Raw genomic sequence first — 23,117 nt, forward strand, 5'->3', positions numbered from 1 at the left:
GATCTGCCTGGAGGAAACCCACAGCGAGAAAGGCTTTCTCTGCAGGGAAGGATGGAGAGACAGTTTTTCTATTCAGGGCAAGAACGTGGCTTCAGCATCAGACCCATTGGGACTGTTCTTTAGTGAGGCTGGAGAGCACAGATACTCTAGAGAGCTGCAAAACCAGAAAAGGGATAGGATGGACAAGGTGTAAATTCATGGATCTAAATGGGCAAACACCAGCTCCCAAGGTAAAGTGTTAGTGAAACAGACCACTGGAAATGAGAGGACATTTTGTATGGAGAGCTAGGCTAGTGGGCAGTAAAGCAACAGATGGAAAATGATAAAGGCACATTAAAGCTGTTCAGTGGCTACACAGCTAATGGAGACATATAAGCCTGATTCTGAGGCATACAGGCCAACAAGGACTCACCTTTGTAACTGAACCTGTTTCTCTGCTATTACTGGATCTGACAGCATAGAAAACCCTTCCTGAACTGTTCAAGTCCCATCCCGAATTGCACCAGCTTGTTTTTTCCTTCCCAGCTCCTTAGTAGGAGGCTGTGCCAGCACTTCCATGCTCTGCATCTTGATGTAAAATAGCACTCAGCTTTGATGCTGAGCAGCCACATGGTCCATTTGCCTCATCCCAGCCTAAAAATCTCTAGCGGGAGGAAGAAATGCCTGAAAAGGTAGATACAAGATTTTGTACAAGGGACAGTAGCACTGCTGGTCAGTGCTGTGGCCAGTGATGAAACGGACAAAGACATCTGACCAAGGGTGTAACTTTTCCTGTGATGTTCCCACTTCTGGTTTTAATCAGATCTTACATTCTAAGCTACTCAGTCCAGCTTTGGACTTGAGTCTCTAAGGTAGGCTCAGAGTCCCAACTGTGTCAGCTGTCTAAGGCAATGCAGTGTAAAAACAAATCCCCATTATTGCGTTAAAAATAGTGGGGAAATCCCCCTCCCCCCTTTCCCCCAGGTCTGATGATTGCAGTAAAGAGAACGCACACAATTTCCCATTCTTGCTGCAATATTTTTCATGAAATCAAAAGCCTCTCTGCCCTGCTGGCAAAATACAGTTATTTGACTACGATAAGCTGATTGCAGAGTAGTTCATCCCACATCCTGTATTAGTGGAAAACATCACGACACTGCTGCCCATTCCTTCCATTGCTCAAGGGAAACCATTGCCTAATTAGCAGCAAAGATGTGGTGAATAAGCCCAGAAAACTAACCCACAAATCAGCACCTTTGCTGAAACGAAAACCCCAATCCACTCACAAAGAATGGGGATAGCAAAGGCCATGTTATGTTTTTTTCTTTTTCCTCTGCATTTGCTGATCTCATTTCAGAAAAAGCAGCTCAACATGGAAGAAAAGTGGCAAGGCAAAGGAAGACAAGTTGTTCTGGTTACACACATCCCTGCATTTAGCATCTGTACTGTCTATCTGCTTTCTTGCATATTTCCGGACTACTCAGCAGTGGGAAAATATCAGCCCTGTGCTAAAGATCCTTCTTCTAAGATTTTTTATATAAAAAGGTCAAGGACATCAAACTCATTACTTCTGTCACCCCTGTGAGTATCACCCAGAACTAATTCTTCCTTACCCCTATCTGTACAAGCATTGAGCTTCCCCATTGTCACAGTTCCACGCTGTTACCTGACCTTGCATTATGCAGACGGAACGTCATTTTGAGTCCCAGCTATGGGGTACCCACTGACTTGGATTTCACTTCAAAAGTGCTGCTCAGAGGAGCTGAGCCTGAATGTAACTGAGAGCGATGGGGGAGCTAAACCTCTCCTCTCATCAGCTTCTTCACCACCTGCATCAAGACGTGGACCGCTTTGTTGTCTGCAGGAGGCAATAGCTGAAGAACACCCTACAGCTTCCTGGATAAGGAAGCACAAGGCTTGTCCAGCTGCTTGTTATACATCGAGAATCTTCCCAGATGGACTTCAGAAAGACATGCTGAATCCCATGCCCCTGACGGGCAATTTGCTGTTTTACATGGGCCAAGGATCCTGGTTGTACTGATGGTTATCCTGTCCCAATGTAGATCTTCATAAGCTTTTTAATTATTCTCGCTTCTGAGTACAAAAGAAAAACTTTGCCTCTTTGCAAATAAAAGAAATATTTAGGAATCTACAGTGGTTTTCTGTCCTTTGGTGCAGGGGGAAAGAGTTAACAGGTTTCCCAAATAGGTGACTACACAAAGCTTTGCTCAATATACCTTTAGCCCGCCTTCCTACTTGCTCCCCTCAGGGAATCAGCCACCTAAAACAGAAAGCAGAGTTGGAGGTGATCCTGCCACAAGGCCCTGAGGACCATCCTGCTGGCTCAGTACTTTTCTCCCTCCTTGTGAAAACGCTGACAGGTTTCGAGCTGGCAAGCTGTTAGTACTGCATTCGGAGCCATGCTGGGTGTGAATGTGTGACACGCTGCGGCAGGAAGTGCTCAACATCAGATCTGACGATAACTGGACCTTTCTTCCAGGAAGACAAGATCATGTGGTCTTGTATGTGAGTAACCCAGGTCTAGAATACTAGAACCACTCTCAGTGATACAGCGCCCTTCTTCTGCTGACTCCCCAAGAGCTCCTTGGAAATGTCACACGGGGAGCGGTTCCCTCCAAAGCCAATGTGAAGGCACAGCATATGGTTCACAAAACTACAGAGATGCTATGATAGCGTCCACCAGTACCAGAGGGAAACCGAAGGGGAACACCAGTATTGTGTGGAAAATACTGAGCTAACAGCCACAAGCATGAGTCCTCTCCTTATCTTAAAGCTAGGGACAGCAATGATAGCAGCCACATCTCTCATCAACCTCTTCCCAAGATACCTTGTTCATACATAGACATTAACTCTCAGTCCTCTCCCATATCCCTACTTTTTTTTTTACTGTGGAGAAGGAGAAAGTAAAGGGTACTTGCCGTAAAGGAATTCATCTGAAGTCAGATCTGATCAAGGTTTTGGGTCCTTGGTTGATTCAAAAGCCTGCGGTGATAGATGTGGTAAGTTTGCTTAGATAGATTAGATTGAGATTCTACATTTTTTGTTCTGCTGAAAACAACAGAGAAGGAGGATGTTCCTTTCCAGGAATGTTGGACACAAAAAAGTAAGATCTCTGGCACTGGAAAATACCATCAGCTGAGTTCTGACCTACTGTGACAAACCCTCATAGCATAAACTTCAGAAAGTTGTATACAAATACATACATATATATGTCTACAGACTTAGCTAGTCCTCAGTTATCTGGGGAAATTCTGGATCAAAGTAACTTCTAAAGGGAAACCTGGTCTCTTAAATCTCTTGGGCAGTTCTGAAAGCAGCTCTTAGTGCCATTGCGTGCCTCATTTTCCCATATGTACAGCAATGGACTCATTCAGGCTAACGACACTGACATATTCCCAAACAAACCCTGCAGCTTTTCATCCACATGTAACATTTATCTACTAGAATCCACCATTAGGCAATGAGAGCAATGGCTTTTTGGTCTTCTTGCAGTCCTGGACGAAACCTGTAATAGTGGCAGAGCTGAAAACAGCTATCCCTGCCCAGCTGCCAAATAAGCCCAAATGAGCTCTGGCACAAAAGAGCTCAGCCCCAGGTCAATGTCACTGGATGGAGCTCAGTCCCAGGTCGAGAGTTGCCCATGTCCACATTCCCTCCACCCATTTATTGACAGAATAACTCTATTTACTCTGCTCTAGCTGGAGCGTAGTTCCTTTTTTGGAGAACAAAGGGGCATGTACAGAGCTGCAGGGCTGTAAGTAGAAGGTGGTGCAGGTTAAGGTAGGTGAGGAGGACCTGGGGCTAGGTAACTAGGCACTCAACAGAGTGCAGGGAACCCAGTGTCTGGAGAGTAGCCATCAAGCAAAGCAAGAAGACAAGACGTAGGCAGGTTGGGACTGAGAGACACCGTGCTTTGCTTTCATCTGCATAACCACTGCGGTAACTGGACCCACTGCCTATCGTCATCTTCCCTCCTTCCAGCAATCCACACCTGCCAGCCAGCATCTGCTCCATCCGTGTGCTGGGGAGCACACACCTTGTGCTTTGCCTCTCCCTCCAATGGGACCAAGGAGGGTAGGTAAGAAATACAGCAGTTGCTCAGCAACTCCTTGTCCCCCAAGGAAGGCAACGTAAGCTATCTGCACCAGCCTCCTGGGTTGTTCTCCTCTGCACGGCTGGAGGTGCTTCTACCCTGACTTGTTCCAGGCTCACCCTGTAGATCTGCTCCCTGCACAAGCCTCCGAAACCTCCATTTCAGAGAAGAAAAAAGCCATTGTACGGGGTGCACTGACCCATCGCAGCAGGACAGTGCAGGACAAAGGTCGAGCTGAAGGGATATGGCACCACGTTATTGATCGCTGAGACAACCTTGAGCTTGGGTAAATAAATGTCCTCCTCTCTCCCCCCTCTCCATGCGTGTGTGAGCTGGCTTGCGTAGGGGGTGTGGGCCAAGCCTCACAGGTGGCAACAGGCTTCAAAGGTAGGTCTGCAGCTCCAGGGGAAACCCCAGTGCCTACCATCAAACCTTCTAACAAAGAGATTCTGCTGCTACCGTTTCCTGCCTTCCTGCCCCTGCCACTCTGTCTGCGGTTCTTTGCTTGTGTCTGCTGTTTCTGAAGGGATGCTGTGATAGCAGAGAAGTGCCTTTGCTCTTCTGGACTGCCCAACTTGGTTCACTGGCGAAGAGATGCTCCCCAGGAGTTGCATAGAAGGGTGACCCGTGAGAAGCAAGGGAGGGCAACCTCTGCTGGGCCTGTTTGTACCATGTGCCTCTCTAGAAAGGTGTATTAGAGCAGCAGATATGTGGATGATTGTCCAAGTGCTGATGTTCACCAAGCTGGGTTTAATGTTTTGAAGTGAGCTACCTGGTGCTTGCTTTCTGCAAGTATGTTTTCATGTTGCAAGGCAGCCTGGAGGGCTTGGGACTCAGTAACTGGGACGAGCAAGGAGACTGAGGACCTCACTCACCCCTATCTTCAGAATGCTCCATAGCACCCATGCTGGCTAAAATGTGTATGAGGCAAACCATCTCTTCCCACATATGCAGCAAGTCCATCCCATTCACTCATACACACCATTAGGCACAAAGGGGACTCACAGACATGTAGACAGGGCACAGGCATTTCCCAAAACCTCTGTGCCCTCCCACCTGGATGCTTCACACCCCTTTCCTCTCCAGACAGACACAGAAAGCCTTTGGGGGCAGCCATGCACTCAGTGATGGCAGAGGAATGGAGAAGGAAGTTGGGTCAGATAACTAAGATTAATGTGGCTCCCTTCATCAATGGCATTTCCTATCCTCAGAGTCTGATGCAAACAGAAGGGGAGTGGTGGAAAGGAAGCAAAAGAAGCATCCTGGGGGAAACAAGGGGCAAAGAAAGACAGAAGATGTGCCCTAGCACGAGCAGAGGGTGGTAGAGGGCTGAATGTTACTCAGGTTATCTCTCCTCACTAGCTAAACTAGCATGGGCTTAGCCCTGGGACACACGGCCTGGTGGGAATGGCAAGGCTTGCTTACTTTTAGAGACCGAGAGCAAAATGGCACAGCAGGCAAAGGGCAACTTCTGCCTCCCAGGCTTTGGCTGTTTTGTGCAGCTTCTGTGCACATCTGAGATCATAGATTTTCTATTGTAGTGATTTCTAGGTCAATAAAATACCAGTTTTAAAACTATTCCCAGCCTGGGAGGACAACACTTTCGTCTCTGGAGAAATTCATTATTGTACTAATTTGTGGTTTTGGCAGAAGCAAACCCCAGGGAATGCCTTTGAAAATTAAGAGATTACCAGGAGGCATAGACAGGACAGTGTCCTGGAAGCCTGTCTCCCATGGAATTAGGAGATTTACTCACATTTGCACTGAGCAAAGTCTTTGATGGCTAGCACACAGATCTCTTGGGGCTATAGAAAGGAGCACAGAAATGGCAGAGCACCTCTACAGACAGATGTGAAGGGAAGCAGAAAACTCATCCTGACTATGGAATGCTCTGTCACTAGATGCCCCTGATGGAGGCTGAGGAACAAGAGGAAGATGCTAACTCCTTCTCAAAGGACAAGTGTGAGAATAACTCACGTGACTGCCTCCGCTACGTGTCCATTGGGATAACCTTTCTTCTGCTGGCTGGAGCTGCTGCAGCAACCTGGTATTTCCTAGGTAAAAATCCAACATGTTTTGTGCCCACACACAAGGTGGATGGGCTGTAGTCAACGCAATGCGCACCCCAAAATGTGTTAGTGACTCTGGGTGATCTTTACAGACTTATACACATGGTAAACCCCTCTCTCCTACGTATCAGCAGGGTAATCCAGTAGTGTCTTCTGTTGACAGACTACAGACCATGGCACCTGGAACCAGCTATCCTGCAGTATTACTGTGGCAGCCTCCAGGTCCTCAATCGCCAGTACTCCCCGGACCTTGGGCAGGTGGAGTCCAGAGCCTTCTGGTTGGAGTCAGCTAAGCTCCAGAAGATGGTGAGGCCAATTTCATGACCAGAGCTGGCCCTGAGGCAGTTCAGTGAGTAGAAGGAGGAAGGGGTCAGGTACCCTCATCCAATTGACAGACTTGGCGGGTCCCTACAGCAAGAGGGATGGAACATAGGGTTGGCCATAGGTCCTTTGCCACGGTAACATTGCACAATAGTTATCGGACAACATTCTCGTTACAGCTGAAGGAACTGATTCGTGCCACAGAGCTGGGTCGATATTACAACTCGAGTACAGTGTATGCCTTTGGGTGAGTAGCACCCACAGCATATTTGCTTGTTTGTGTGTGAAAGCTTCCAGTCAATTCTACTCTGGTTTCATCAAAATCTGGCCGTGACAAACTGCTGCAGTCCCTACCATGGGCTGTAGGCTAGGCTGGGCAGCCCAGATCCAGAATGCTTCCAGCATGGCAGAGCTGGGGATGTTTTGATGTTTATGCTCATCCGAGGTCATGATGAAAAGCCAAAACTGAGGAATTTTTCAGAGACACAAAAGTTCCAGAGAGTAAAAAAAAAAAAAAAAAAAGGGCTTGGCATTCTCAGAATCTAAGCAGATGGAAATTAACTTTCTAATTCAAGAAAGTCATTTTATGGCCTGATTCTAGGCACCAGAAGGGAGAGGCCAGAATGCACCATGGAAAAGGCATTCCAGCCAAGAAGCACGGTCCATGTGGGAATAGAGTAACAGTGGAATTGGACAGATGTGGTACTACAGCTTTGTAGATCAAGAAAGCAGGAATAACTTCCAAACTGACATATATATTGCTTTTGATTTTTTTCCATGGAAAACTACTTCCCTGAATATGTCCTTCAGCTAAGGAAAATTGCAATTTTAACGAAGCTCCATTTTCAACTGAGGAAAGAAAAGTTTCACTTTCAATTCTTCCTCTAGCCTTTTACTGAACAAAGGTTTGTTCAATTTTCGCTGTCAGCTGGTTGAACAGAGCTTTCCCAGTCATAGTCTCCTGCAGCTTGAGCCTGCCCAGCATTAATGGCTTGTGGTAAGGTACTGAGTCATAAATCATCCACTTGTCACCACTGGGCCGTGACACAATCAAGTCTTGAGTACTTCTTTTCAGCCCCTGGTCAGTAGTAACCAAAGGTCATTTCTGCCTGAAATGAGGCCAGTCATTAGAAGAGTCTTGATTAATTGTCACATTAATTTAACCACCTACGGTCATCACTAAAGCCAGATGGCACAAAATGGCTTCCTCCCCCAAAGGACTGAGCATTAACTAGCACCATGGATGTAGCAGCTCTCCCATCCCACAGAGTGGTTCCTCTGGATCACAGCAGTGATCTGGAAGGTCAACACAGATAGGTCTGACTTGTGGAAAAACAGCAAGGGGTTAATCTCTGGGGTTTTCCTCTCCAGTGATTCTGGAGAGGAAGAGAGAGGATATTTAACATGCTATTTCTCTGTTAGGGAGGGGGCTCTGACCTTCTTCTTCTGGTTTGCCCTCCAAATCCCTGAGAGTCAGCAGCAGGAGATGACTGCCGAGAGGGTAAACACAGTGCTCCACCAGGAGCTCTCCTCCAGCTTCAACAGCTCGGGCAGCCTGTCCTACCAGACAGAGTACACGGTCAACCCAGACTCACTGGTTCTGATGGGTAAGTACCAGCTGCTCAGCTGTGGCCTGAGCAGTCAGAAATGCTCCAAGATTTATAAGGTGCTAAAAGGAGGTTAGGAGAACAGGCCAGAGGCCACTACTGAAAGGGATAAGGGAAATGTGAAGAGAATAGGGAAGAAGTGAGGATCAGGAGATAGAATTACACATGTTTCTTCCTGATAGAGAACTGAAGTTTGATTTAAAAAAACCCAAACCCCTAAAACATTCTTCCTTTGAAGGATTAAAGATTATTAGAGATACAGCTGGCCATGACCAGCTAGGTAACTTTTTCTTCTCCCATCAGCTTTGGCTTCTGTGGAGTAAGATCTTACACAGATCACGACTTTGATCAGCTCAGCTCAAAAATAGCAAGCAATTAGGTTTCCTGCTTCCCTTGGAGAGATTATTCCAGGCTATTGATTGAGAGAAGAACAAAGGCAACATACCTGAGTCACCACTTGTTTTCCTCTGAGACACAGTATTGTCACCACTTCATTTCTTGACATATAATATTAAGGATTGTTTCTTTTTGCCCACAGTGAAGATCACAGCCTCTCTAAAATGCTACCCTTACAGAAGTTCTTTAAAATAAGTGTTAAATAAAGGACTAGGGATGTGTCTATATTCAATGCATCCAAGCCCAATGGAATTCGTATTTGGTCTTTCTAATGAGATTTAACTTCTCAGCTTTATCTGATTTCTCTTAGAAAGCCCCAAACCTCACAGGTTTTAAAATACATTGGTTTTCTTTTCTCCTCTTGAGGCTCTCATTTCCAAGTTTCTTCTTCATTTCCAAGTTTTTTTCCCTATACATTTTATCTCATATTTTTCAAAGGTGAATCTTATTTTAAATATCCCACTCTTATTTTCTGTAACTTTTCCCTCCATATCTCAATTGTTTTATCTTGGGGGTAATTTTTTGGTGTCCCTAAAGAAAATTTTATTTCCTCAAAATGACTTTAACTCCCTCATCCAGAGCATCATGTTAAGATCTTATTCTGGAGACACATTAGCATCTCATGAGAGCATGTCCTCCACAGTTACCATTAGTCACTTACTTCTACTTACTATGTGTTTCCAGCATACCAGACCTTATGCTCAACCAATTTAAATTAACTTTCTTAAGAAAAGTATCATAAGATATTATGCTAAATTCTTCCAAGTCAGCCCATCTAGCATTTTCCATTTATCTACTCACTTCATAATGTAACTAATAAACAAAGAAAAATGATGGTGCCATTTTCTAAGCTGTTCCCATTTCCCTCTTATTTGCACCTGTTTCACTTTTTTATTCATTCCAGCAGACCACACTTCTTTCTGTTTTGGTATTTACACACCAGTTGTAGCCTCTCCAGCTCCTTCTGCTTTCTCTAGTCCTTTCCACCACCCTCTCAGAAGCACAGTCTAGTAACTAAGGCAAAAACCAGAAACTTCTTATACTGCTGGGCCAGGGTGACCTCAAGCCAGTGACTTAACCTCTGGCTTCATTTGCTCTGAAAAATTGGAGTGACAAAATAACTAGCTAATAGCAAGTCATTAGCACTCCATTGCTTTCTGACAGACTCATTTGCTGACCTGCTTTAATGTTAAGACACAGAGCTGCAAACCACTGACTAGCACAGGAACCTTTCCAATGTTTCATTTTTACCAACACCTCCGCTCGCCCCAGGACACTGCCTTCCCCTTTCTCCCAAAGAGTTTCAAGTCTACCTTCTCCTTATAGGAACTCGGTCTTATTACCTTCAGATGAAAGAGTACTTAATACCAATTCAGTCTACGTCCTTCCACACAGCACATGCATTTCTCTAGGAGCCTGCCTTATGCCAGCAGGATCGTCTTTTCCAACACATCTGGTTTTGCTATGACAAATCTGCTTAGCTCTGCCAACAGAATTGCAAGCTGTGCTTAGGAACTAGAAAAGACCAAAGCCCTGACCTAGGCAAACCCCCAACAGCAATTCTCACACCCAACTGACCTCATGGTGCCTTTTATTTTGGCAATTATTCTCAGTAGCACCTGATCTCTGGCGGCTTCCAGTTCAGCTGGAAGGCTGGAGCAAAGCCCAGCTCTCCTTAAAATGTTGTCCACCCTGTGACTTTGTTTCGCATAGATTTGTAGTCCTTGCTGGTGGCTTTCTCTGTGTCTCCCTTCTCCAGAGGTGGATTCTGTAAGGATGTTGAGTAGTTCATCAACCGGTGGTCATCAAATGAGACCTCATTCCCCACCCTCAGTAACTCACATACTTGTTAGAGAGGGTTATTTAAACCGAGAAAGCAGGGGAGGGGAGAGAAGATGGTGAAGGCTCTGGGAAGTGGGGTTGTGCCCTGCGGTGTGGTTGGCGGAGGAGTAGGGTGGGCACCTGGGCAGGGGAAGAGGTCCTGGAACAGCACACAAAAATGGGCAAGGAAAAATGGTAGAGAAGCCCACGGTAGGCTGGAAAGCATGGACTTGAGCTGTTGGGTTTGGGGCAGAGGCCAGAGAGATTTCTCAGAGAGATTGGTTGGGGAAGGCATGACTGAAACAGGTTCCTGAGAGCAGATGGAGAAGTACCTGGAGGATGGCACATACTGAAGTTGTGAGCAAGCCATTTACACAGAAAGGGAGTCATCACCTGCCATGCTAGTGTTCAGATGCTACCAGATTTATCTTTTTTTTGTTTATCTTCCCTTATATATTTTCTTTCTAACAGAATCCAGTGTGAAAGACATAGTAGTGCTGAAATCCACTCTGGGTAGGCTATCTTTTCCTTTCCTTTTGAGTTTGTGACTTTCTGGGAGGGATTTTTGCAGGGCACAGAATGCTTCTTAGCTTCTGGAGTTGTAAATCCTGGGGACTGCAGATGAGAACAGTAGCAAGGGAGCACCAGTGCTGCTTGGTTGGATCCAGACTACATGAAGCAGCTACATGCTGGGCAGCTTTGAGCATCTTGACACCTCTGCCCCAGTAGCACACGACTGTGCAAAGATACCAGCTCCCAGCTGCAGTGCAGCCACCTTAGTCTTATCCTAATGAATGAGTCCTAATGAATCCCATCAGATTGCTTGGTGTACTGGTACAACAGCACTAATCCCAGGCCCCATGGAATTTTGCTGAGTGGGGATTCTCCTGCGTGGCTCTGCACTGGATGTGTTGTCAGTCATTTAGGGGTCTGTTGCCTTAGCAGTGTTTGAAGATGCTTTCAGTAATTACAGGCAGTGTTGCAAGTGCTGTGGCTGGGAGCTTGCATCAGCTATACTGTTAGAAACTCATCTTTAAGCTGACTTCTATTCAAAAATCCTGATATGGAAGCCTGCTGAAACCCGGAAACCAGACAAGAAGGTTGCAAAGCAGAGGAGACTATGGGGGTGAGAGGAGAAAGAGGGGAAGAAATAAATAGAGCTAGTAGAATATAACTGCGCTGTGCTGATATTTAAAGCCTGCGATAGTACTAGCTTAACCAAGGAAGAGGGGTCAGTTTTTATAGAGAGAAACTGGGGCAACAGTACAAAGGGACCGTTGCCATCACAACATATGTAAAAGTAAACTGAGACCACTGGGATGAGTCAGCCTTACCCTGAAATAGGGCTCACTCACATTGATCTCCCAAGAGACAATACCATATCTTAATTTCCCTTACAACCACCACTAAGCCCTGCTATGCCTCCACTTACATCACCTCGCGGTTTCAATCCCTCTGTCTTTCCTCTGGACTCAGGTTGCTACAGGTACAGCTATGTCCAGGAGGATGATGTCCTAAGGCTGGAGGGCCCCGACTACCTGGCCTCCAGTTGTCTTTGGCACCTGCATAGCCTCAAGGGCTATATGATCAAGCTGCGCCTGGAGTGGACTCTGACGGACTGCAGGGACCGCCTGGCTATGTACAGCGCAGCCGGGCCCCTGGAGAAACACCTCATCACCTCGTAGGTAGCTCCTGAGCAGGGCAAGCACGGTGGGGAAGCCGGGCAGGATGGCGCGACACACCACAGCAGGGGAAGGTGTTAGACTGCATCAGAGGAAATTCTCTTTGATGCAGAACCTGCCTCTTGCTGATGAGCCAAAGTCACTGATGTGGGATGTCACAGAGCCAGCCATGCAGTCTGACAGACTACAACAGCACGAGCTGTCTCTCTGCTGGCCCGTTGTTTGAGTCAGTGCCTCACAGCAGGCATGTGCTGCAGATAACACAGACATCCATTGTCTCTTTCTTGTTCGTCTTGTTTGTTGCTTGCTTCGCTCCTAACCTTTTACCTCTTTCCCCTGAGGATCTATGGCTGCAGCCGGCAGGAGCCTGTTGTGGAAGTCCTTTCGTCTGGCCCTGTCATGTCCGTCGTGTGGAAGAAAGCCATGTACAGCTACTATGACCCTTTCATCCTCTCAGCGCAGGCAGTGCCTCTCAAAGGTGAGGAAGGCTGAAGGAGGGAGGCCATAGATATAGATATAGAAAGGACACAGGTTAATTCCTGCATCACAGCTCCTAGAGGTGCTCCATACTCATTAGGGTCAAAACTCACTCTATATTGCAAGGGTAAAAGGGGTCAGTAAAAAGGTTAGATGTTATCCCCTCACCTGTACTCACACATTCGCATCTGGCTCAAGTCTTTACAGCCCAAGGTCTGGCAAGCAGAGCCCAAGTGATTGCGATACAAGAAGGCCAAGTTCTCATGCATGGACAAACCAGATGTGGCCTGGACATCACATCCACATGCACTTGCAGATAAATACCAATTCAATATGAGTCTAAAGCAGCAATTTACATTACCATTACTCTCTCTGGACAGAAGAAGGAGGCTGAAAGTCTTGCCAGGTAGAAATGGCCCCTTGCAGGGGGATTGAGGAGGAAGATCCCAGTCACCTTTAGCATCAAGCCTTAGAGCCCTTTTTCTCCTACAGTGGGATGAGTATATGGCATCCCCAGGCTGAGATTGAGCTGACAAGTAGCAAGGCTTTGAATGTCTGTATTTACAGCCTGTGAAGTGAACATAACCCTGCGGGAGAGCCTGGAGCTGCAGGGGAAGATCGGCACCCCACACTACCCCAGTTACTACTCACCTAACACACAGTGTACCTGGCACATGACGGTAAGAGCCAGCTCCCACAAGGGCATCCACGCCATCCCTGAAACCCATGCCCATATTCAGGGGGATAAGGGGTACAGCTGGTGCTGTCAGTCAGATCTCCATGAGAAGCAAGCAGAGGGTGGCACCCTGCCTAGCCCCCACATAATGTGTGTTTCTGAAGGGAGAGGAGTCTAATATTGGCACAACCAGCAGAGCTACCCTGGGCTGCGGCATGGCCCCAGTTTAGAGCATGCTCCCTTCTGGTCTGCAATGTGTGTATTGACAGCTTTCCCCTTCACATCTCCCCTGTTTGTTCCTGTCCTATGGAGTGAGCTGCAGCACTCACAGGAGCCATCGACAATCTGCTCTGGACCCCTTGCCTGCAGGTCCCATCCCTTGACTATGGGGTCACCTTGTGGTTCGATGCATACTCGCTCAGCAGACAGAAGCACGACCTGCCCTGTACCCAAGGCCAGTGGATAATTCAGAACAGAAGGTGTGTCTTGGGGTCCTTGTTTAATCCACCTGGGATTAAACTGGGATTAAACCTCTGCAGGTTCCCTGCTCACTTCAGCCACCAGGTCTGAGGAAGGACAGGCTATCGCCACACTCAGTGGCCACTGTTCATGCTGGTGCCTCTTGCTTTTCTAGTTCTTTTTCAGCCTGTCTCATTCACAGGCTCCCCAGTGAGCACATTTCTTGCAGAATTGCTTCAAGTTACCAGCCTGTCTTCTCTGACTTGCTGTTTGCATCAGGCTTTCTAGTTTTCTCCCATGTGTAACCTTGGTGTCCTCCCACATCTCCTGTGTTTGCAAATCTGCCTGTCACCACCTCTGCAATATTATCTGTGTGCCATTGCCTTCCACCCACCTCTGTACAGACCTTCTGCCTAGCTCCATATCCTCCCGCTTTGACTGCAGCTGCTTTCCCCTGCAGGACTTCCCAAAATTAGCACCCATACATAGATGGGGGTTCTGCCACCACCGAGAGCTGCTGCATCCCCATCTCCCCAAAGCAGGCTTGGAGATGGATGGACCAATGGCTTTTGGTTTTCCTCCTATGTACTGCAAAATTGCTTCTTTGTCCCTCCAAAACTTGCCCCAGCCTGTCTCATTAACTTCCTCTGCACTCCTTCTGTGGGGATAACTTCTTTTCCTCTCAAGTGTCTTACTCAGAACCAATGTCCACCTGCTTTAGGATTTCCACTTTTTTCTTTCCCTACCTTCCTCTCTTAAAGTGTCAGCACCACAGTTACACCGACATGGCTTTTTCAGGAAGATAAATGCAAGGAATTAATTGCTTTCTGTGGTCTGAATTCAGCTCAGAAAGTGGGAAATGTCCAAAGACAGGGTTGCTCTGGACTCTGGATCTCATGCCGTAATTGAAGGCATTTTCCCCATACCCAGTCTGTGAGGCCCGCTTCCCACCCCAGCCCCACTGAGCCCACTTGGTTGTCTTCTTCCTCTCTGCCCAAAGCATCCTGCTTGTGTTTGCTCCCCAGGTTGTGTGGTCTGCGGACCCTGCAAGCCTACGCTGAGCGGATCTCAGTCACATCCTCTGCTGATATCACCATCACCTTCACCTCACAGATCTCCTTAACCGGCCCCGGCGTACAGGCGGCTTACAGCCTCTACAACCAATCTGACCGTAAGTTCAGGCTCCTGCCTGCTCCTCAGTGGGATGGTGGCTACCAGCTGCCCCTGTGCACTTGGCTTGCGTTAGGATAAACACCAGGCACATCCCATGAGACCTAGATGCCATCGGCACTTCAGGCACGTGCTCACAAATGTGCACACACTCATCTCCCAAAGAGAAGAGGCATTTATGTGCAAAGCTGTTTCTGCACATGTGGCCCTGCCTCATGCTGCAGAGCATCCGTGTGCCAAAACCCAAGGTCAGAGAGTTGACTACAGCCTCACTCCAGCGCCCACGTCATGGACTGGCCTTGGGAATTCAGTGAGAGACCAGCTTGAAGTGGCTTTCATTTCAGTTATAAAAGCTTTTAGAGAGAGCTGTTTCCCACTCACCTGGGAATCTGTGCAAGTGAGAGACAAATAAAACCACACACAAATACACGTACACATATAGGCAAACGCACGCCCACAGTCTGTCTTTCCAAGGTCTCTCCATCTCCCTCCTAAAGGGTGTCTGTAACACATACCAGTGCCTGAATATGCACACCTGCAACATGTCTAACACAAAACAAGTTTTAATAACGACCCCAAAGGACCTGTTTCATCTTTTGCACAGCATTCAGAAGTCAGAGGTACAGCACCCCAAGAGGGTGGTTGTCCTGGCTGTTGCCCATTGGTACATGGGGAAGCAGGGACAGGGCCCTCCCTCTCCCAGTGTATAGCCTGGCTCTGTTTGCCCTTATTCAGAGCAGATGATGTGACACACCTGTGGTCAGAGGGTGTGCAGCCCCATTTTCAAGCCACAGCGCTCTGCTGCAAGGAAGTTTCCAGTCACTGAGGACTAACTACTCTCTGGCGGTTTCACAGCCTGTCCCAGGGAGTTCCTGTGTTCTGTGAACGGTCTGTGTGTCCCAGCCTGTGACGGGATCAAAGATTGCCCCAGTGGGCTGGATGAGAGAAACTGTGGTGAGTGATTTCTTCTCCGTGATGGTCCCTGCTCTCAGGAGGACACAGCCCCTTGCTGCTTCAATGGCAGACAGAGATGGGAAGGATTCGTTTAATCTAAGTACAGCCTTGTACCTCCCCTCCAGGAGCTTAAACCTCTGCATCCTTAAAAGCCTCAACCCACTGCTGTATGGCCTCAGCCTCCTCAGGAAGGAGCAGCAACACTTCTTGCTCCTGTGTACAGCACAATCTTCCTGGGAGAAATCCCTAGTGTCCGTGCACTAAGTGCTCCAAGCAGCCTGAAAGAAGTGGAGGCTGTCCCTCACCTTGTCCTGCTCACCCCCTCTTCCCCAGCCCCGACAATCAACCTCAGCCCTGGCCGACAGCCCCCTCTGCCGTCACAGAACTCAGCATCCCCCTTCCAGCCCTCGCATCCTGCCCACATCTCCCCCAGCCCACTCACTGCCCTGCTCTCTCCCCTTTCCCCCCCAGCCACTAGATCTGTACAGATCCTCACCCGTATATTGCACCCCAGGTTGAGAGCATCTAAGTCCTCAATCAGCCATCAGTTCTTCATGCCAACAGCAGTTAGTAGTGATGCAGGCACCATCCCCGGCATCCTAGGTCTCTCACAAAGCCCCATTCTCATAGGAACAGCTATTCAGGCTCATGCATGGCACCTAATTCATCTATTCTCTCATCCCTGGTGTAAGTGGGAGGTTCATCACGCTGCTGCCACCACTTAGTTTTCATTAGCTGTCCCCTACAGCTGTTCTTCTCAGCTAGGAAGATCCCTGAAGCACTGGAGATAGTGGCCAATTATGAGTCAGAGGAAAGTACAGACATATCTAAAGTGAAAGGAAGGAGAAATCTTTCTCACTGAAGTTTTCATTCAGTGCTGGAAATCTGAGAGCTCTCACAGGATCACTGAGGGTGGGTTTTATACTGTCCATGGTCTTGCTGACAGTGCATGCTGTCCCATCATCTAGCTGTCAGGGCTTTCTTGCTTCCCTCATGCAGACACAGATACATATACACCCTTATGAATATCTAATCCTTTCATGGATCTTGGCCCCAGGCATTTCTTGTGTCATTCAGTTGCAAGTTCAGACCAGGACTGAAGAAAAATGTATTTGTTTCTCAGTGTTTTCAAACATCCTTTCATATTTGAAAAAGAAAATAGGAACATCACGATTTCCTTCCTTTCTTATAGTCCTGTCACTGTTGCATCTCTGTTTATTCACTCCATGTCTGTATGGAAATGTCCCTGTCTTTAAAATCAGTCTTCACGTTGTGTCAGACCTTCATGCACCTTTCATCATCGGAAGCCTCATGCGAATTACTGAAGAAATTATAGTCATTGCAATAAGAAAATGCCCGGGAGGTACTGGCCCATCGTGTTTGGTGTTGAATAGAGATGCACACTAACACTTGGCAAGTTCCTGCTATAGAAATCTATGACCAGCAGTCAGACCCTGTGATGGGTGGCCACCTTAAGGCCATCTCCATCCATGCTGTTGGAGCTCATGTATATTGAGGAATCTGTTGTTGTTCAGGACTCACCTATCAGAGAGTGAGGGGAGCAGCAGGTCTGCAGGGGAATGTGACCCTTGAGCTGAGGGTGACAGCAAGGCAGGAGGAACAGTGAGCTCACCACACAGGATGCAGTCATACAGAAACTGAACAAGGCGACTGGACCAGGTCTGGTGGTGGCCACCTGGGGTCAACCAAGAGTCTAATGACCTCAAGGCATGTCCATAGTGATGAGGCAGGTCTGAGGACAAGCCAAGAACTCAAGGAGAGTTAAGTCAGCACCAGCAAAATGTAAGACAGGGTGCAGACATACCTACAACATAGATCAGGCAAAGACCACGCAGCTGCACTATACCAGAGCTGGTCTTAATCACACCTTATGTATGAGATGGGGAAAGAGGTTGCAGAGCCTACTGGTGGCTGCAGGACCCTAACCTCATACATGGCACTTTCTCTTGCATGGCTAATTCCCGGGTGCTTCCCTCCCTTCCCTTGCAGTGTGTCCTGCAAAGTTCCAGTGCCGTGAAGACAGCACTTGCATTGAGTTCCGCAAGGTCTGCAATCAGCAGATGGACTGCGCCAACGGGAGCGATGAGGAGCAGTGCACTGAAGGTAGGGAGGGCACAAATACCTTCCCCTGTGCTCAACCCAGGACTGTCAGTAATGTACTCCCCTCTTGTGAGGTAAAGGCACCAGCAGCGGGTTAACGTGCCCGACATGATCACAATGTTTGCTCTGACTGTAGCTGACCAAGCTTGTTGAGGACATTGCCTGTCATCATTTATGGAGTTCCTCAAAGCTCTCTGTTGCCTTTTTCCCCTGCACTCAAAGAACTTTAGGCCGCACCTACAACCTGCTTCCCTCTCTCTTTGCAGGGGTCCCCTGCAGTCCTTTCACCTACCGCTGTGAGGATGGGACCTGTGTGAAGAAACCCAACCCCATGTGTGACACCACTGCAGACTGCAAGGACCTGTCCGATGAGAAGAGCTGTGGTGAGGAAATGATCAGTCATACATGTGCCAGGCAGGTTTGGGATGCCACAGAGCCCCCTTTTCCTCACCACCATCAGCACCCATCCTCCCTTTCTCCACTACCTTCTCCCTACCCCAACCCCATGGCAACAGTGCCAGTTCTCCATCCTGCAGTGGAAGCAGCAAGGAGCCAGCTCTATGCTGAGCTGTGGGCAGGTGTTTTCCTCTTTGGATGGCTGCTCCCCATCCCCTTCAGGCAGAGGCAGCAGGCCAGATAGATGTGTCTCACACACCAGGTCCTACCCACTGGCTGCCTGTTGGACCACGATGCTGGCTTATGTGAAGTAATGCAATCCTACAAGGCTCCAGCCAGGGAAATCATCCGTGACCGCATGGTCACTGGCAGGCAGAGAGTTTATGTTTTCATTTCCCTGCTTGTTTTATCCAGAGCCTTGGTGGGAGGGAGGTGAAGGGGAATGACTGTGAGGGTTCCCCAGCAGCACAGCAGGTAGCACAGACAGAATGCTGCCCCAGAGATATCCTCAGGCACCAATGGGGGCACATGCAGGGCAGAGTGCTCCTTAGACCTGTCCTGCATAGCACATAAAGCTTCTGCTTGCTGGGCAAGGCAAGGGATTAGAGGTCAAATACGCAGGATTTAAGTAGGAAAGGAAGGGCAAGCACAGTATATCATGTTCCCTTCCTCCCCTGAAGTACCTGCATGATCTGCTCTTCTCAGACTGTGGGCTCCAAGCCCCTCTCAGCAGGATCGTGGAGGGTGAGAATTCCGTGGAAGGGGAATGGCCATGGCAGGCCAGCCTGCAAGTTCGGGGGCGCCACATCTGCGGGGGAACACTTGTTGCTGATCGCTGGGTGGTCTCAGCCGCGCACTGCTTCCAGGATGAGAGGTAAATGGAGGGGTGCCGGGAGGGAAAAGGGCTTGCATTGCTTTCCATGTCACACATGATGGGAGGATCTTCCTGTCTTGGAGCTGGAGAAAGGGGTATGGATACACACACTAGTGTTAGGGTGTGCATCAGGGAAAAAGAGGCAGTGTTGGATTTACAGAGCCGCTTTGGGAGGGCAATGGTAGTGGAAGACACTTCACAGTTCCACCTTTGCTTTGGCTCTGGCTTGTCCCCATGCTATCACAACCATGGAGGCTTCAGCATGTGCTAGGATGGGTCCGGGACAGCATTATCTGTGGAGGATGCTGTTTGGGTCCCATGCTGCCACCTTCAGTATGGTGACACCAGCCTTGGTAGGCCTGCGGCTTTGCTGCAGTTGCACTTCTCACCTCACCCTCCTCCTGCCATGCTCCTGCCTGTGTCCTACAACCCTTCAAGGAAGCCCACCAGCACTGGGAGCAGGGCTTTCAAATGGCCCATGCAGGCTGAATTTGCCATCTTGGAGTGTCCCGATGCAGGACGGGTGGGAGCTAGCACAGCCCTGTTAGATAGCTGTACTGTTCTCCGAGTATCACCTTGTTAGGCTGTTCCTGGCTTTAGCCCCTGTTCCTGTAAAGGGTTGTCATACCTTTTAATGCCCTCACTCCTGAGCTGTTTTTCTCACTTCATTCCCTCTTAGAAATCTCTGAGAGCTTGCTCCCTTTCTCCTTCTCCTTGCAGCTTTGCTTCACCCACTCAGCCCTTGCTCTCTTCCCTATCACAGTCACTTGCACATGACCAGCCCCACTTGCTTGCCTAACCTATATACACATTTTAGTCTGCTTTGTGAAGGAAAATAAGCAAATATCAAGTTTCCCATGTGTATGAGCATCTGCTCAAACTTGGTCCCACTGTACAGGCATGCCAAGGCATCAAAAAATGTCCCACCTAGTTTCTTCATATCAGTAGCCAAATAAAAAAGAGGCCCCTCTGAGGAAGAAGTTCATCCATATCAGGTACTCCTCAAAAGACTGCAACAGGAGTCGTCAGGCTCTGCCCATCCTTCTCTGTCCCTGTGATGAGTTATCTTCTCTGCTGCCTCCCACAGGCTGGCCTCTGCCTCCATCTGGACAGTTTACCTGGGGAAATACTTGCAAAATGCCACCAGCCACACCGAGGTGTCCTTCAAGGTGATCCGCCTCTTCCTCCACCCTTACTACGAGGAGGACAGCCATGATTATGATGTGGCCCTGCTCCAGCTGGACCATCCTGTGATCATCTCACCCTTAATCCAACCCATCTGCTTGCCTGCTCCTTCTCACCTCTTTGAGCCTGGCCTTCGCTGCTGGATCACTGGCTGGGGAGCCCTCAAGGAAGGCGGTAGGTGCAAGGTCTTTGCTGGTGGCCTGCTGTAGCAGAGCCGAGGCAGAAACATAGGTTCAGATGTGGGGTAGGCAGAATAGGCTTCTGTTAACCCCAAAACATTATGCCTCCTTCACCCCCTTTGATTTTGAGTCACAAGTTGGCTAAAGTTACCTACTGAGTACCTTGAAACCTCATTCAGAGAGGCCAGCATGAGAGTGTGGTAATCTATATGGGGACAGCATGCGTTCCTTAATTCAAAGACTAGAACGGTCCTTCAGGAACTAGGGGTCTGTGTAGTGCCTATTCAGCCATGACCACAGCACGGAGCAGCCACAGTCTCTAAGCCCAACCCCATGTTTACACAGACATTTGCTTACAGCAACCTTTTCCCCATGTCAAAGACCCTAGAACCTGGATCCCCTCGGCCACGCCTGTACTATTAAATTCAATGGGAGCAGTGCAGTGCCCTGCTGAAAGTTAGACTGTGATGCCAGTGAACAGCAGAACAGGCAGCTTTCGGCACGCAGTGGGATGGGCATGGGCTGGGGATCACAGTAAATGATGGGAAGCTCCACCACTGCTCACCTGCACTACTTTCGGTGCTGTACCCCCCAGGGCACATCAGTAATGTTCTGCAGAAGGTGGACGTGCAGCTCATCCAGCAGGACATCTGCAGCGAGGCCTATCACTACATGATTTCACCCAGGATGCTGTGTGCTGGGTACCACAAGGGCAACAAAGATGCCTGCCAGGTGACAGAGGAACTGTGGGATCAGGGTTGACTACCGGAGGTGGGGTGTGTTCCAAGTCTCCCAGATGCACACCGTAGCCTGTAAAATACCTGACTCTCCCAACATTTCCTCTGATCTAAGTGTCCAGCAATAGTTCTTGGGACCACTTCTTCCCAGCATCTTTGCCTTAGGCAGGATCCAATTACACTTAAACTTCTCCTTTTCTTATTTCACCCCATTCTCCACTCTTTACCTCACACTTTCAGGTCATGTGTTTACATCAGTCTTTTACCCCCTCAGCCTCTCTAGCACTTGTCACACACATTAACCTGTGTGTTCCTTCATTACTATCAATTGCAAGGAATTCCTCTGTCTCCCATCCCTCCAGGTATCCAGTTAAATTACACCGGCTTCCTTCCTCTCCATGTGTTTGGAAATGCCACACAAAGCAGCAAGAAACAATGGATTTACCATTACCCCATTTTCCTTTCCATTTCTCTAGGGTGATTCTGGAGGTCCGCTGGCCTGCAAGGAACCCAGTGGCAGGTGGTTTCTGGCTGGTTTGGTCAGCTGGGGAATGGGATGCGCACGCCCAAATCACTATGGAGTCTACACCAGGATCACCCAAGTGCTGGCCTGGATGAACCAAACCATGAGCTGAGAAAAGTGCATCTCTGCCTTCTCCCCATGAGACCTGCACCCACATGGCACTCATTCCTGATCTTGCTCACTTGCCTCTCAGAAAAGGAGAGTTTCTATGTAGGATGTTATCAGACCGAGGATGGTGCCGTGGGAGTTGCGGAGAAAAGCAGGCAAACCTTCTTCCCCCTCAGTGCTTCCCAGGGAGCATCCCAAGGTGTTTTTAGGCTATCCATCCAAAACAGTTGGGGGTGGGGGGGTGACACAACACACAGCAGCAGTCCCAAGCTGATGGAATAAGGGGAGTTGAACTTTCCACGAACCATGTGATCCAGCTGCAATCTTATGCTGGAACATTTGCTGAAAGAAAAATGTGACTGATGTAGTTAGAGATTCCAGTAACTATGAAATCAATCTGCCTCCCTCTTCCTTCCTGCTGCTCATCCTTCTTCCCCCTTCCCCTCCCATCACTCCTCCTCTTCCATCTCCCTAATTGCTTCTTTTCTTAGCCGGCGCGTGCTGCTCAGTGTGCTGCTCAGCTCAACCAGGCAGCTCTTCACATCTCGCTGACTCCCAGGCATGAGTCCAGCATCACACCCGCAGGCACGTGTCCTGCCTCCCTGCTGGAGCAGCACCCAGCCTCTGCTGCTGTGCTTTCCCCAGGGAAATGCCCATCAGAGCAGCCTCCCATCCCTTTCCCTCTGTCCTTCTAAATACCTTTAACGTGAGGGCACCTCAACTGCTTCCATCTCCTAACTCAAGAGGATCCAGGAAGTGAAGGAGAAGGCTTCAGTGCTGAAACAGTACCTGCTATGGGTTTGGGTTTTTTACCAAAGATATATATGTGTGTGTGTATATTTACAATGGGCCACTCTCTGAAATCAGAAATAAAAATAATTTGAGGGTTTTTTTGGCTCTAGTTTGCATTACTCTGTTAAAAATTATCTTGGGGTTTGTATCTTTTTTGACCAAACTCCAATCCTGGCACTGAGAACTGCCAAAAATTTCCACACCCTTATGCTCCCTTCTGAGCTGTCCCTCAGGCACAGTGGGGTCCAGCTAGATAGACGAAGGGTCCTCACTTACTGTTATGATTTAGGGCTGCAGATACCAATAATACCCAATTGACTGCAGTGGAGATGCAGCAGCAATGCAGTGGGAAGTACCTCCAGCCCTCAGAAGTCAGGCACAGCAAAAGCAGCTTCTGGTGGCTCCAGGTGATGAATCCAAACTTCTCCAGCTCCCATTACCCCCTTCTACAGCACTACGTGTCTGCCACTTGAAATG

General features: G+C 48.5%; 1 protein-coding gene across 1 annotated transcript; it reads left to right on the forward strand.

Moving 5' to 3' along the window:
- Positions 1-5,979: 5,979 nt before the first annotated feature.
- TMPRSS6 (transmembrane serine protease 6) lies at positions 5,980-21,852 on the forward strand (the record flags this gene model as incomplete). Its single annotated transcript, XM_080639303.1, is given in 18 exon segments — positions 5,980-5,991; positions 5,995-6,151; positions 6,326-6,468; positions 6,663-6,730; positions 7,906-8,090; positions 10,779-10,820; positions 11,784-11,988; positions 12,331-12,467; positions 13,034-13,146; positions 13,512-13,621; positions 14,627-14,772; positions 15,627-15,725; positions 17,736-17,849; positions 18,113-18,229; positions 18,948-19,116; positions 20,204-20,475; positions 21,076-21,212; positions 21,694-21,852. Coding segments are annotated over 18 exon segments (2,385 nt in total).
- Between the last annotated feature and the right edge of the window lie 1,265 nt (positions 21,853-23,117).

Source organism: Psittacula echo, assembly GCF_963264785.1.
Source record: "Psittacula echo genome assembly, chromosome: 1".
NCBI lineage: Eukaryota > Metazoa > Chordata > Aves > Psittaciformes > Psittacidae > Psittacula > Psittacula echo.